General features: G+C 46.4%; 1 protein-coding gene across 1 annotated transcript in view; it reads left to right on the forward strand.

Annotated features, from left to right (window-relative positions):
- The window catches only part of LOC119443162 (prostaglandin E synthase 3), a 42,912-nt gene that overhangs the window by 3,248 nt on the left and 24,302 nt on the right, over window positions 1-15,362 (forward strand). The window contains exon 2 of the mRNA XM_037708326.2: window positions 10,360-10,540. Coding sequence (XP_037564254.1) covers window positions 10,360-10,540 — 181 coding nt within the window. The remainder of the gene's footprint in view (window positions 1-10,359; window positions 10,541-15,362) is intronic.

The raw sequence follows: 15,362 nt of genomic DNA on the forward strand, positions 1-15,362 counted from the left end.
ACCATTTTCTCGAATTAGACTGGATTGGATCCGAACGTTCCGCAGCCGCTGTTTGTATCCAATCCACCAGACGTGCCATGTGAAGCTGGTCGTGTAGCGAGTGTGTGATCGCTCGAATAAAACACTTTTCGTCACATTCTGCTCTTAGCAGATGACTTCATTTTGACGTCACCAAAAACGTGGCCTAGACTAATAGGTGACCCATAAAAGAGCGAAGGATTCTGGGATGCACCGTCTGCCCACTGTTTCCGGTTCGAAGAAGCCTATTCATGCTCTTGCAGTCCGACTTTGTCACGCTCGAAGATTACCCAGTTGCAGGCGCCTAGCAAAACCATGGCCGGCTGTTCAGCCGTTAGCTGCTCAAATTCAAGCGTTAAACTTATGTAATTACTTCCTTTCAGCATCCCTTGCAGAGTCAGCCGAGTACAAGCATCAGAGGGCATGGCTGCCACTTCCAAAACTGAACCATCAGTGAACAAAAAGAAAATGAACGTAGTGCCACTTATCAGGCGTCGATGAGCTGTGTAAGGGCCGACACGGAATGATTCCCCAAGATATTTCTTTCTCTAACATTAACTCAAGCAATAATAACTATTTCAGTACTCGCATGCACATACAGTGGTATTATGAAACATGGTGTTACGGCGCAAATTTAAACAGGACACAGTGAGATACATACATAATACATACTCCTTACCAACTAGCCCACCTTAGTTTCTCGAACACAGTAGAGGCAATGCGCAGCCGCTAATATGTCAGCGATACGGCCATTTCCCCGTCTTGTTGACAAAAAAGCGAAAACTTCTAACTACGTACTACTTCAAATGAACCTCGAGTTTTGACCAAGAAATACCATTGACAGCGTGCAGTTTCAAACATTTCAGCACTTCATTTTCTAATTACACTAGCTGCACCGTTACTGACGATATCGGTTGCAGCGACGATCACAGGGCAGTATTTTTACCAGGCTGCTATAGCCATCGCCTCAGCACCCGATTTTTTTAGTAATGCTTCTATACGCTTGATAAATTATCGGATAACGATAACTATTTCATCTGTCTGACTGACCCGCAGGCAGAGCAGTCAGTGACGGTGCATCTGAGCAACGGCAATTGTCAGAGAGCTAAACCTGGCAGAAACAAAAAAGGCCACCAAAACGAGAACCAGAGTTCATTCATGAATAAAAGCGTATCCTTGCCTTTCTTGGCTCATCATCGTTGCGCCCAGAGTGAACTAAAACCTAGAAATTAGCTGCATGAATGGTATGACATTGCTGGTTGACAAAGCAGACGGAAAGCTTCGCACGACTGACAGCTGAAACCGCGTAGAAAAACGCGTGGCGCCGGGCTTGCGCCGGGTCGTCAGTCAAACTAGAAGCTGCTAGCAGACGGCGCTCCCCACAATTCCCTGTGATTGCTCGTTTCATGGGCCACCTATTCTGCTAGGTGAAACTGAACACTCATTCTGAAAAGCAATATGATCACGCCCCTGCATTGCTTTTGATGCTCCATCGGGACAGCTCCAATTACTCAAGTTCTGGTAATTTTAACTGGGATTCATAGCACTAAAACGACACAAGGACGAGGAAGAACACGGGACGAGCGCTAACTTTCAACAATTGCGCGAGTATATATATGCTTACCAACTGCAATAAAGCAATTGTTGAAAGTTAGCGCTCGTCCTGTGTTCTTCCTCGTCCTTGTGTCGTTTTAGTGCTATGAATCTCAGTTAAAATTACAATGACCTACCAACACGTCCAAACTTCTTCCCTGCTCAAGTTCTGGTACTACAGGCAAATGACTCCGGTAACGAACAGCAGAAGTGGATGGCCATGTGCAGGGTATTCTGGGCAACTTCTGTTACTTTTACAGCGAAGCTGTTAAGGGCTCACTCTTCGATGGTCGTGTCCGGATGTAGAAAAAAAAAAAAAAACTCTCATTGGCCGTATGCTGTATGTGTGAGTGAAGCGCGCTTTCACTGGGAGCGAACGCACGGCGGAGAGCAAACGCGACTTCCGTCGCGCGAAAGGCCGTGGGGGGACGGGAGGGAGGGGAGGCGACATTTACCTGCAGCACCAAATGCGTATCTTGTGACCAGGCGCGAGGGGAACTGGCGACTCAATCTCCCACGCGGAAGGACAGTGGGAAGGCAGCGCGGGAGGGACGGGTTGCGGCTTCTGCTCTGCGAGTAACTTGTACTTTCCGCAGCGCCGGGTGGTATCGTACACCGTATCTTGAAAGTGATCTGCAACACGGCTCCTTCCTTTGTATGCGCTGTGCTTTCACCGCTCAGTTTCTGTTGAAGCGATAGACCGCATGAACCTTCGCTCGCTGATGCTGGCGTGCTTGCTCAAGCCAGCCATTTGAGAGCAGTTGTGTGCGGTCACACAAACAACGTGCAAAATTGTTGTCGACGGCGGGGGCGTTTTGCCCGCATTCACACCGAATGCGTGCGGTGTTCGTGACGTATTTATGAATGTGCCAACCTTTGCCGTACACCTTATGGCGGTGTACCATAGCGACCATAAGGCCATGGTTCCTGTGGTCACTAAATAAATGAAAACCATTGGCATTCTTTAATAGTTCAAATTACTAATTACATCATCACATCCTATTAGTCATAATTGGAACTACATAATTCCCACCATAGTACAGCTTCACTGGTGTTCCATCTCCACCCCAGTGGAAGGGCTGACAGTTTTTTTTTTTATAGAAACAAAGTAACGAAGATTACATCTATTACAAATATTTGTTTACCATAAGGTTGGAAAATATATCGGTAAGCCCTCGGTAGCCAATCGGATAACTCGCCCTACTAACGTCGGACAACACGCGTCACTATGGGTGAGGCGGCTGAAAACTCGGGGGAGCGGTGTGCTGCGATCAGTAGCGATGTACATTTTTAAAACCTTATAACACACTTTACGTGGAGTGCTCAGATGCGTCAGTTAATGATCAGGAGGACCTACCCTAACGAGTAAGTTTGTACAATATCATCAAAATCGTTTCGGGGTCCCTTTGACAATAATGACCACAATTTGCACAGTGATGAGAGGGATACAACATGCTTGCAACTAGTAGAGAATTCTGCAACGGGCAATTCGACAAGTGTTCTCAACATCGCCACTTTTGAGATCATTGGTTCGGTCAGTTGCGAGTGCGGCACTCGTTTATCATTTTGGGCATGCATTTTGAAGTGAAAATTGATCATAATTAACAGTGGTATAATTATAGTGTTAAAGCACTTGCAGTATCATCATTCTGTGATTATTAAGCAGACCAACTCATTAAAAGGCCCCTGAACCACCTAGAGGTCGAAATTTAGTTGTGGTGTTGCAGTTGTGCACGGGTCTACAATGAAACGTAGCCGTGAGAATTTTTCGAAATGGTGCCGTAATAGCGGAGTTGCACACATTTGACGATCGAAACACGACCCTTGCTCGTTTCGCTACTTTCCTCGTCGGCTGGTCTCTCCTCCTCGCCGAGTGCTCCTCCAAATGTCATATGACATACGTCATTGCCAACGTGCTTCTCAAAGCACTGCTCACTTCTGGTTAAGGCACGTACACGCCAGTGGCAAACTTACCGACGGCGAACCGGCCTCCAGTGCCATAGAACGTCTGCCACACGAGAGGTGTCCAAAGTAGACGGCAGTTCAGCCGGCGCACTGCGCGCCTCCACCACTGGTGATGCAAACATTGGCTGCAGCTTCTGTTCAAGCAAGATAATTACCGCTAGATAAAATGATGCATAAATTGTACATTTTATGAAAAACTATATCCACGGTCAAACGTTAAACAGAAACGAGAGCTCCGATACTTGTCGAGCTCAGCTGCAGTGCACGACTTCCGATGGCAGACAACCGGAGAAGGCCTAGCGACGATATCGGTGCTAGGCCTTCCACATCCATTAAACTAAGGATGTTTATAAAACGATTTCTTAAGCGCAGACCCCAGGCATGGTTGTTGCGATCCCTCGTTTAATCATTTTCGAGTGGGCATTCTCACTGTTATCTTTTATTTTGACTTTTGCGCTACTAAGTATCGTGTTCAGTTAACACCAACTCGCCCATGAAGTTATTCGGTAGCACTGCAGCGTTTATCATCCGTTGATTGTGACGGCATTCTGAGCTCGATGCGCATGTTTACTTGAAATATTTAAAACAGTTGGCACAAATTGGAAGCTTACACTTCCTCCAGGTGTGAGGGAGTTCAGCACTATCTTGGCATTGTTTTTGTTTGATGTTCTTGCATAGCATTTGGTCACACATTGACTTAGGCCCGGATTCAGAAATGCTCCTAACCTTAGACAGTTTCCCTACCTTACGCAAGGAGTCCTTCATGCTACCTAAACGTTAGGCACCCTCAGAAGGCCATCGCGAATTAAAGCTTCCTTTCACCTTCCCTGCGGAAGGAGCTCCTCGCCAAAGGAAATTGAACGTGACAGGCTTCTGGTTTCGAGATTACTTACGAAAAATGCAAAATATTTGTAATGAATTGCTAAAGTAAACTTCCGGCGCTGTTAGAATTGCAGTTCTACTGCTTTACCAGGGCATAAATTCTATTTCTTTCGTTAATGACGTAAACATAGCTAAAAAATGATGAACATGGCAGGAAAGCAAGCTCAGTCTAGCAACTTTGACAGCATCTGGCAGTTTCGGTTGGTCAGGCGTGCTTTCTTTTTCTTTTTTTTGGCCTGCATTTTGTTTCATGCGTGTGTGTGTCTGTGTATTTGCCATGCCGGGCAAACCCTTTTTGCATGGAGGAAGAAAAATTGGCTGTGGTTTAACTTAGTTATGTCTGGGTGTGCGTAGCAGGAGGTACGGTTAATCTTATTATTTTGCTTGGTTCTCTCTACGGTTACATCTTTATTGTTTAGCTTCGTACGTTTGAATGTTTAGGTTTGGTTGTTACCTCTTGTTAAGTTATGGTTACATTAAAGACTAGACATTTTTAAGGTCTAACGTATTCATTGTGAAAGCCTTCATCTTGTTTCTCAATTGCCACAAAGACACCTGATGGTCGGTGAGGCGAGAGGATAAGGGGTTGTCGTCCAGTGATTTGAACAAGTTTTGGGTACTATCCTCATCTGAATCCACTCGTCTGGCCGCTTCGTATACTTACGACGCTTCTCGAGGCGTGCGGCTCGTTCTTCCTCCGTCTCTTTTGCGTCGTCTACACCGGGGCTTTTAATGGGTATATGACTACAATCTGTGGACCCAGTAACCCCGGGGAATCGTCCAATGGCATAGAACCTAGTCATGACTGACCTCGCTTCACTGGCGTTTGGCAGCCGAACGTACTTGGGATACAGAGGTAGGCATATCAGCTGTCTTATCTCAAATGCATCGGCATATAGAGGGTTAGGATACACACACAAGGTCGCCTACAAAAGTTTGCAAGGCACCCGTTCCGTAAAAACGCAGTGCGATGAGGACCTTCAACAGAGCAGGTAGCGGCGCTCCTCTGTTGTCAGTGTTGCTTGGAAAAACAATACTGGGCTAGAAACTCCACTTCGTTGTAGTGTTCCAGGGGATACTGCCTGTCAATCACATGCCGGACTGGAATCATGCAACGGCGGAGGCTTGTACACAGTCCCGTAAAGAAGTTCACTTGCACGTCGAAGAAACCTTGCATAGCTTTCGAAGCTATCGTCTTCGGATAAATATCGCAAGGCCATCATTCCCCCCCCCCCCTCCCTCGCTTTTCACATAAGAACAGAATCACAAAAGAAATGGCTCAAAGCGCAGTCTGCGGAACCAAACGACGTCAATACACAGTGGCTGGCTGTCGCGGCGTTGGCTGCGCACGGCACCTATCCAAGCCGAGCGTACCGCGTGCAAAGTCCTGAGGAAAAGCATACGTTCAGGTAGAGGAGCGCGGTTAGGAAGCATGAAGGTAGCATGCCGGCTGCCTAAGCGCGAGGAAGCACCAAGGAGGCCCTAACTTAGTGCCCCTTAGTAAGGCACGTTCCAGAATTGACGCCAGGTCGCCTTACAGCGTGTAAGACGTCCTTAGTAAGGAAAGGAGTGTTTCAGAATCCGGGCCTTACTGATGTTTACGGCATTTGGTAACGTGTGGACTAACTACCTTGCCGAGTTAATTTACTTATCCGAGTTCATCCTGGGAGTTGTCCACCAATACTGTGCTTGATAAGAATCTCTAGGCCGCTCGAATACTCGGGACCAATGTACTTGTTGCTGCAGGTTGCTGGCAAGCCTTAGTTGACCACCCTGGCAAGCTTCACACTAGACCTGTCTGTTCCAAGATAGATACCCGTCTGTTTCTACCAGAGATGTCAGGCATAAGTGCCGTCCAGGAGGCACAAGACTAGTTGTTAACAGCGAGAGACAATAAATCAGTTTTGACTGATGCAGTACTTTTCCATAACCTAATTTTAGTTAATTTTGTATAAAGCATTGATTGCCAGAAACGAAACTTTCATTTCTTGAACTTTTTGTTCATACCGTAGTGTCGGTACATCAGTGTGATGTCATGGATTTAAATGTACTTTCTCATATTTTGGTAGTTGTGGCTCGGTAAAGGTTCTCCAATTGCCCCAAGTTGAGTGTTTGGCTCTTATACAATGTAGTTCATTTTTACTGATAAAAAATTAACAAGGCCCCAGAGCAGATGCCACCAAAATTAATCTCATGGCAAGCTGGTGGGTAGATCAAGGCTTCTTTGGCGACTTCACATCGATTTGGGGTTAGTGACAGCTTGGCACAAAAAAGATGCACCAAGTTAGCATTGGGCTACGTATGGAGCAGTAATAAGGCGTAACTAGCAAAACAAGAGCCGGAATGAAGCAGAGATGTGCGCACCTACAACTGCAAGTGGGGCTTTACTCAATCAACAATGTGGGCCAATCCCAAAGGTAGTCTCGGGCTCTATTAAGAGCATATACTAAAGCAGAGGGTAAGGTGCTTTAGATTAAGTTAAAGTGACTTAACAGCTGTTGACATCAAAGAAATGCAAGGTCTTCTGGGATAGCCTCATCTCTCCCACATAACAAACGTGGAACTACAAAAACCACATGATGCGCCTGTGTGCCTTGTCTTTATTCAATGTCAAGCACTGTTGACTCGGCTTTTTTGGTATTGCAGAAGTAAAATTAAGTGTGCGTACAGGTCCTTGAAATCCTTGAAAACCCTTGAAATTGAAAAGTGCATTTTCAAGGCCCTTGAAAATCCTTGAATTTCGTGAGCAATGCACTCTGATATTGACATTGCGACCTCCTTTCTGTTGTAGATCGGCGTCGATCTTACAATTAAACTCCCCATGTCCGAAACAATACGCTGGCGCGAGTACACATGGTTCGGTTTTGCAGAACTGCACGGAAAAAATAAAAGGCTTCACCCCGTCAAACCGCGAATGGAGCGAGAGACCCGTGCTGCGCTTCGGTGCTGCATCGGCTGGCAGTGTTTACGCTGCTTTCCTCACCCTATCATTCGTTTCACTCCTCACCTGTTGGTCTGCCTCTTCCCACTTTCACTCTTGCGCGCAAGGTGAAGCTAAAGAGAGCTATAGTGGAGCACCTTTACCACTGATGTTCAGTGCCTTTGGGTGGAGGTTTGTTATATTATCATTTATGATAATATAAGTGTAATAACATTACCGTATTTTCCGTTCTATAAATCGCACCTTTGTATAAGACGCACCCCCCTCAAAACGGCAGTTTTTCCGGAGAAAAGGTAAACGCATATAAGTCGCACCAGTTTACAAGACGCACCTGTTCTTTCGGTAAGCAATTTAAAAAAAGTTGTAGTTTCGCCCGAAAGGCGAAGCATCAATTGCGATAGAAAATTAGTAGAGAGCTATTCGGAGTAGGGATGGTAGTTTTATCGGCTGCATAAACTTGGACACATCCGCTTACTAACTGAATTAACAAGCGTGGTGTCAGCGCGCACAAGCAAACATGAATAGATCACACCAAATGACCGCAGACACGACTGTCAAAACGTTGGCAGTAATCGCAGCCGCCGCAGCGGGCAAGGTTCGTGCGGTCTATCGCTTCAATGGAAACTGAGCTGCGGATGCACAGCGCATACAAAGGTCAGAGCCGTGTGGAGATAAGAGACCGTGCGGGCGACGGCCACAGCCGGGCAAAGTACGAACGGAGTTGTTGGAAGAATAAAAGCTGCGCCCCCCCCCTCTCCCGCGCTGCCTCCCCGCTTTCGCGTGGGAGATAGAGTGGCTCGTACGCCCGTACGCCCACTGTGCTCCGGCACCTTCGCCTTTGGAGCCGGAGTACAGCGTAGCGCCGCCTCCCTCCCTCCCATACCCCCACGGCCTTTCGCGCGACGGTCGCGTTTGCTTTCGGCCATGCGTTCGCTCTCCGTGATTCGCGCATACGGCGCGCGGCGACGATTTTGTCGCCCTTGGAATCTATACGGAACCTCACGGCGACGCCGACGGCAGAAATCCGGTTGAAGTGTCCATATAATTGCTATCGCAATAAAAACTTAGTGACGTTTCGCAGCGTGAACGCGGGGCACGCGCAAGCGCATGGGTGCCATATATTTTCACTCCAGGTGCATTTCTGCCGTCTTGGTTTCGTGTAAAGTCCAATGGTGATAGCATCGTCCCCACGCAACGTATGCTGTATGTACAAGTGAAAGCGTGCGACGGTATGCCGAATAGCGCACAAGGGAGGAAAAGCAGGAAGGCTGCCCGCGGGAGGAGGAGGGGCTGCCTGTACTCTCGTAGCAACTGCGTAGTTTGCGCAGCGGCGTGCGCCGTATCTTGACAGCAATCTGCAGATGCGACGACTTCGGGGTCGATCGGCTGCTGTCGGCCTACCGCTGCATGCGTTGCTGCTGCATCCTTCTCGCATGGCGCTCGGGAACTCGATCACAAGAACCTGGCACCTCGATAGCGCGCACAGAACCCGTAGCAATTAAGTCAACCAGCGCACTTCGTTTGGCCATAACATCGAATCCGATTTTAACGGCAGTTTTTCCGGGAAAAAAAAATGTACATAGGTCGCATCGTTCTATAAGACGCACCGACGAAAAATTAAGAAAAACACACGCGTCTTATACACTGGAAAATACGGTAAATGTTTTGGAAATGTTATATATGAACCAACCCAGCTAATACTGCAGAAGCCTGAGCAGCTGTTGCGAGTGTTCGTTGTGTTAACTTTTGATATTGCGGACTTGAGAAATGATCAAGACAAGGCATGTTTTACAAATTGCAATATACATCTGTTTGTTATAATTTAATGGATGTGTAGCAAGACTACACCGAATGGTTTGGAAATGTTCGGTAAACTTTCCAAGTTAATACTGGAGAAGTCAGAATAGCTGTTGGAAGCATTCGTTGGGTTTTGCGAACTGTTTTTTTTTTTTTTTTTTTTTTTTGTAGTGTTGTGAACTTGCAAAGTGATCAAGGCAGCAGACATTATTAACGTCATTGGGATATGCATTTATTTCTTTTTATTTTAGTGCAATAACCCCAAGCTGAATGTTACGAATGTTTTTGGTAATTTATCCAGCCTGTACTGGAGAAATCTCAACCGCTGTTGTAAGCGTTAATTTTGTGTTAACTTATCAAGGCTAGACACTTTTATTGTAATTGTGATATACATTTATTTATTGTAAGTGCAATAAAACTAGTCATTTTTGGGAATGTTAGAATAATGAAATCCTACTTTGGGTGCCGCTTTGAGTCCTTGAAAAACCTGTGGCAGGTTCTGGAAAGTCCTGGAATATCCTTGAATTTTTGCCTTGGAAACCTGTACGAACCCTGAAAATTTAGTATAACAGCTTTTCCTATTCATTGTCTCTTTCAAATAAAATGTTCATTCACATACAGGCTCTAACTAGCGATGACATATTTCTCGCATCATTTGGCTAGTGGATGTCATGGCAACTAATGCACATATATTAAGGTTTACGCCAAAAGGCGGCACAAGCATTGGCACTTTTTGCACAATGAACACAGGCGTTTCCCAAGCTCAAACAGTGCAGCGCATGCACACGGCAAAAATGACTGCCCATGAAATGCCTTGACTTGCTCAGCGTGTAGCTTTGTTTGCCAAGCTGCATAGCACATAAGCACGTGCTTCTGCATCCTGCCTTGCATATACTGCATTGGATGTTTTCATTTGTCAGCAGACAGCAACCAATTTGTCCACATTAACATACAGCTGGGAGGTCGTGTGCTACACTCAGCTACAAACATTGGGGTGTTTGGGGAACGACCTGCCATGCCAATTAAATGCCTGGATGCACCAGCAGCCTGACAGTTTAAATGACGACAGTCTAGGTGCTGAACCTGCTAGTGCTTCCCACTGCTCATATTTGAATCTGTTGTGCGGCAGGTAGTTGTAACACATTCTTTCTGTTGTCATGCAGTCTTCCAGTTCCCCCTGTACTGTGGGCACAGCGCAAGAATGTAGTGTATGTCAAAGTGGCCCTGGAGGACTGTAAAAACCCAACCATAAACTTGACTGCAGACTCATTACACTTCAAAGGAACCGGAGGAGTAGAATCCAAGCCACACGAAGTGATGCTTAGGTTTCTGCATCCTATCAAGGTGAGCAATGTTTGTGCCAAAGCTCAAGCAGTCAAGTGAAAGTATTGTGAATAGGCGTGCTTACCACTGTAGTGTAAAGCTGGAAACACATGTTGTGAACCGATGTGACGTGCGACATGTCCTAAAGATGGCTGCTGCAGTTAAACCTTGTTGAAATGGAGTAGTTGGTATGAGAAGTATTGCACTGGAATTAATAGTACTGTGTGCACTGTGGTTATGGTTAGCAATGTTAATGGACACTGTAGACCTTTTCGTCGGGCAAAGAGAAAAGGGTGCACGGCGTCCTCTCTGGCTTGTGCAAGCCGGCACATCACTTCTTGAATGTGTTGCTGTCGTGTGCTGTGAAAGGATTTGAAGATGTTTTGGCTCGTTCTCTGTGAAATTTACGTTATGCCAGTTCATAGAAGGTCGTTGAAGAGCCACTGTGTAGCCTTTCAGGGCAGCAGTAACTACAGTATGAGAAAATTTCTCTTGACTGAGCAAACATGCGACCCGTATCATCAGCCGTAGTGTGTGTACACGTTGTAAACTATTTTAACTGTATGGCTTTTTACTCGACGAAGAGCAGCTGGGTCTGTCAATTTCCAGCACAGATTGGAAAATCTCACTATCTGGTTGCTTAGTGTAAGAACTAACACATAAGAGTGCTTGTGTATGGCCAACTTAATGCAATCCCGAAACAAAGCGCCACTCGTTATGAAATATTTGCCTGAGCTATGCTGGCATTGTATCACGTATTTCAAAGAATAGTAGACCTATGTCTATGCTATGTCTACCTTAGCCTACTGTGTGATGCCGATAGCAATGCTCAATACCGCGAGCAGTGCGGCTGGTGAACCAGCGTGGTACACATAAGCTTTCTGCTTCGGCATTGTCTTTTGGCTCTGTGAAGCAGTAATATCCAAAGGGATCCACATAAAAAGAATCCAGCGGCTATTTGGGAGGACACAGTTTTTGTAAAACGGTGAGTGCGTCGTAGACAATGGGACAAACTAGACTGAACAAAAAAAAAATTGGTTCTTATCATCTTTTGCAATAAACACAAAATAAAACACTAGCTAACACCACAATCAAACTGCGCATAGTCATGCTGCATGATTGGACAATGCATTCTATAGAAAAGACAGATCTATGACCCAGCATCTAGCATTGCTTTGAACGCTCGCATAATCCGCAGCCGGTCGCTCGACAAGTGTGATTTGCACTGTACAGTATGCTGTTATTACTAAAACAGTTTTTTTTTCGTTGGCAGAAACCTCCTCCAGCAAACGAGGTGGCTGCACTATGCATCTACAGATAATTTAAATGCTTGTAAACAGCACAACGCACAGTGTATCTACAGATAACAATTTAAACGCTTGTGAAGTAAACAGCACAACCTATGCACCAGAGAAATAGCACCCACGCTGTTATTGTCTTATGTTTCGTAACTACGGTGTGAATGATGCAGTAAAGTTGCATTCGTGTAACGAATATTCCAAAACGCACATCTGATCTCCAAGGCCGATTTTAGGCTCGTATGCATGCAGACCAGGGCCCCAGCACTTATTCAATAAAAAGACAAAATTGGTTAACTTTGCAAGATAATTTTTTAACTACAGCAGCAGTGGAGACATGGAAGGGTCTCTCGGGTTGTTAATTTTCCGAACTGATGTATATGCTGTTTTAATGATGCTTCAAGCAACGGTAGATGCTCCAATGTGCGTGTTATTTTCATAACTGTGTTCGACTAATATCAAGTGCAACTTCATTTTCCCCACCGTGGGTTGCTTTTATCCATCAGCGCTTCCACGGCATATGCAAAAATCATTACAAGCAGTTCTTCCCGTTTTGTAGTTTTCACCCACACAGAAGCACCTAGTCTGTTACAGACTGACCTTCGACCAAAGCTTCACTGGTTGTCTCAAGTTCTTAGATTTGGACCCATAAAAATGCATGGGATATACGTGATATACGTTGAAATTGTGCCACGCTGCGCCAAAACTCTCAACCGGCCGCGAAATTTCTCGGTTACGCTAGTTTTAGTGGGAAATAAAGGCTGCGTTGGCAACTTGCAGCTTGACACGCCATTACTGTACCAGTAGTGCAGACGAGATCCAAACTGAAGTGCCCAGACGAGAAGTTGACGTGTTTGGTGGTGGGCGCCGAATAATATTTTCGCTGCTGGTTGTAGTGCAGCGTGTTGTATATGCAATAAAATCTCGCAGAGTGCGCGTTGCTTGCAGTAATGAAAGCAGTTCGCCATTGCCCCGTTGACCCAACAAGATCCTCGCCGTATCTGTGCATGCGGTCACGAGCGGAGCGTGTACGAATACTCCACGGAAAACTCTCTTGTATGGTACAGCAAGCGACCCGGCACTGACGGCGTGAGCTTTGCAGGCGACGCAATGCACAAAACTAGCAAGGGTCTGGTTCCACGCGGCAACAGGCACCGCGGTAATGAAACAATGCCCATTTTCGCTGTACTCCGCCGAAACGCCAACAGTTGCTGCATGTTTCGACTACCGCCGGAACGTCGCGAAATATCGTCGGAGAAAAAAAAAACGAAAGGGAACCACTCGTGAAGAAATGCATGTGTACTTTCCACGTGTTTGGCGGAAAAAGTTGCGTGCAGTGAACTGCTGGGGCGTGATCGAGGTCGTTGTTCGGAGTGCCCATTCAATTACGCCGTGCGCGGCCTAGGTCCACCGAGCACGGCGAAACTGAACGCGCGCTCCAAACCCTGCCCTTACCTATGCTGCTCATGTGAATTACCGTATATACTTAGGTAATGAACGCACTTTTTCTTTTCCCCTAGAAATTCAATGCCAGGTTGGGGGGTGCGTTTATTATGCGGGGTAAATTTTATGGCGTTTTATGAGTAAGCGTTCTTTCTGAAACTGCTCCAAATTTGGGATTTAGTGCTCCAAAAATTGCTCCAAATCCTTTTTTGGCCGTCACCACTGAGGTCGTATGCAGCACTACTCATAATGGCATTGGGACAGAATTATTTATTTGTTGTACAGGTCATCTCGTAGTACAGGTGTTCGATATGTGAAGTAGTTATTCCGTAGAGCGCGCACGGCAGCTGAAAAACTGCACTACAGGATGTGCAGAGCAACTCTTCTGTGACTGCACTATACAGTAAAATCTTGTTACTACGAACCCCACATTAATGAACTTTTCAGAAATCCCCGCTGACTTACAGTTTCAATGTAAAAATACTTCAGTACTACGAACTTCAGAATACCGAACTTTTCAGAATAATGATCGTTATACAGTTTCCGTGTCACATTAATGCCTCAATACTACGAACTAATATTCCAAAATCTGAGGATTCTTAGATTTCCGTGTATGCAGTCACGGCAGCCAAAACAGGAGGCTAGCAGACAAGGCGCAGGCAGTGGACGCATAGGTGGGCACGTAGGTTTGGAAGACCTAAGACGGCGCCTGAGGGGGGAGTGTGCCGGCGTGCAGCATCGGCGCGTCGGAAAGTGAGGCGGTTGCCTCTCAAAAGGCCAATTGCTCCACGAGTTCCGAAAAAGACTCGAAAGCAGCGCGACAATCACGCGACAGCAACAGCTTTGACCGATTTCTGGTCAATAATGAATGTCTCCCATAGAGGGTTGCATCATAAAACATTTCAGAAACTGTCTGAAAGGGACACTAAAGAGAAACGGGAAGTTCAGCTGGAATAAAAGAGGGACCTTTAGGAATACATGCAGTTTTTGTTGTGTGCGAAAGTATGAATTATTAGCGGAGAAATACGTAATCAAAGACCAAATATCTCTCCAATTTCTCTCGCCCCAGATTCGGCGCTGAAGCAGTGTCGTCACAGATTTCATTGCTCTCAGCGAATCGGAGGGCGCCATGATACATCACCGCTTGCGTAAACGTGCGGCCGAGGCGCTGGCTGCATCATAGGCTGCTTGGCCACTGCGTTTGCGTTCGCTGCGACTTTTGCTTATGGTGTTCTGTGGCCGCGATGGATATAGTTGCTGATGCTGAACCTTGCAACGAAGAGCCCACCTTGGAAGCAGGACTGCATTTCGGAGACTTCAGCGAAACGAAACGCGAAATGATTCTTCGTGTTCGCACAATGGGTGTTTCCACGTACGATGGCAGCGAGCCGCTGGCCACGCCGCCGGAAAGAGAAGCCTTCGTTTTTGTCGACGGAAGGGTCCGGTCCGCCAGGCGGCGATGTTCCCGACAATTATCCCGACAGAACAAGCGTAGAAAGTTGCACGCATACTCGGTATATTTTTTTCTTTGCTTTTTTTTTTTTTTTTTTTAGACGACATTCAGCATTTGCGAGCCGCCAGTTTGCTGCTGCAGGGGCACCAGTAGGGGATTTGAAGGCGACGTTGAGGGAACAGCTGCTCGAGAAAGGACGGGCCTCTGGGGCATGCCAACAGACTTTCAGATGGCAGGATTATATACATATTCGAGGGTGAGAAATGCAGAGAGCACATCGGTTTCTCTGGCTTTTGCTGTTCTATCATCTGCCATTGAGAACACCGGGGCTCACCGCGCGGCACCACATGAAAGGACACAGTCGGGTCACCACTGCCGCCTCCCCTAAGCAATAGGGCCGTTTATACAGCCCTTGACACTACACACATGAAGTATTTCCTGACTGTTTCCTGCGAAGTCAACGTTTTTCGAGCCACGCAACCAAACACTGCAACACTGTAGACGGAACAGGCACGTGCGACGATGCATGAACCAAAAACGAAAGTATCGCGACCGCATGTAGCACCATGCCATTTTTCTTTTTATTTGTTTAATTTTGTGTTAAGATTATTCTTCCTCGCTTGAAACAGTTTAAAAAGTTGGCAAATGC

This window comes from Dermacentor silvarum, chromosome 2 (genome assembly GCF_013339745.2).
Source record: "Dermacentor silvarum isolate Dsil-2018 chromosome 2, BIME_Dsil_1.4, whole genome shotgun sequence".
Classification (NCBI taxonomy): Eukaryota; Metazoa; Arthropoda; class Arachnida; order Ixodida; family Ixodidae; genus Dermacentor; species Dermacentor silvarum.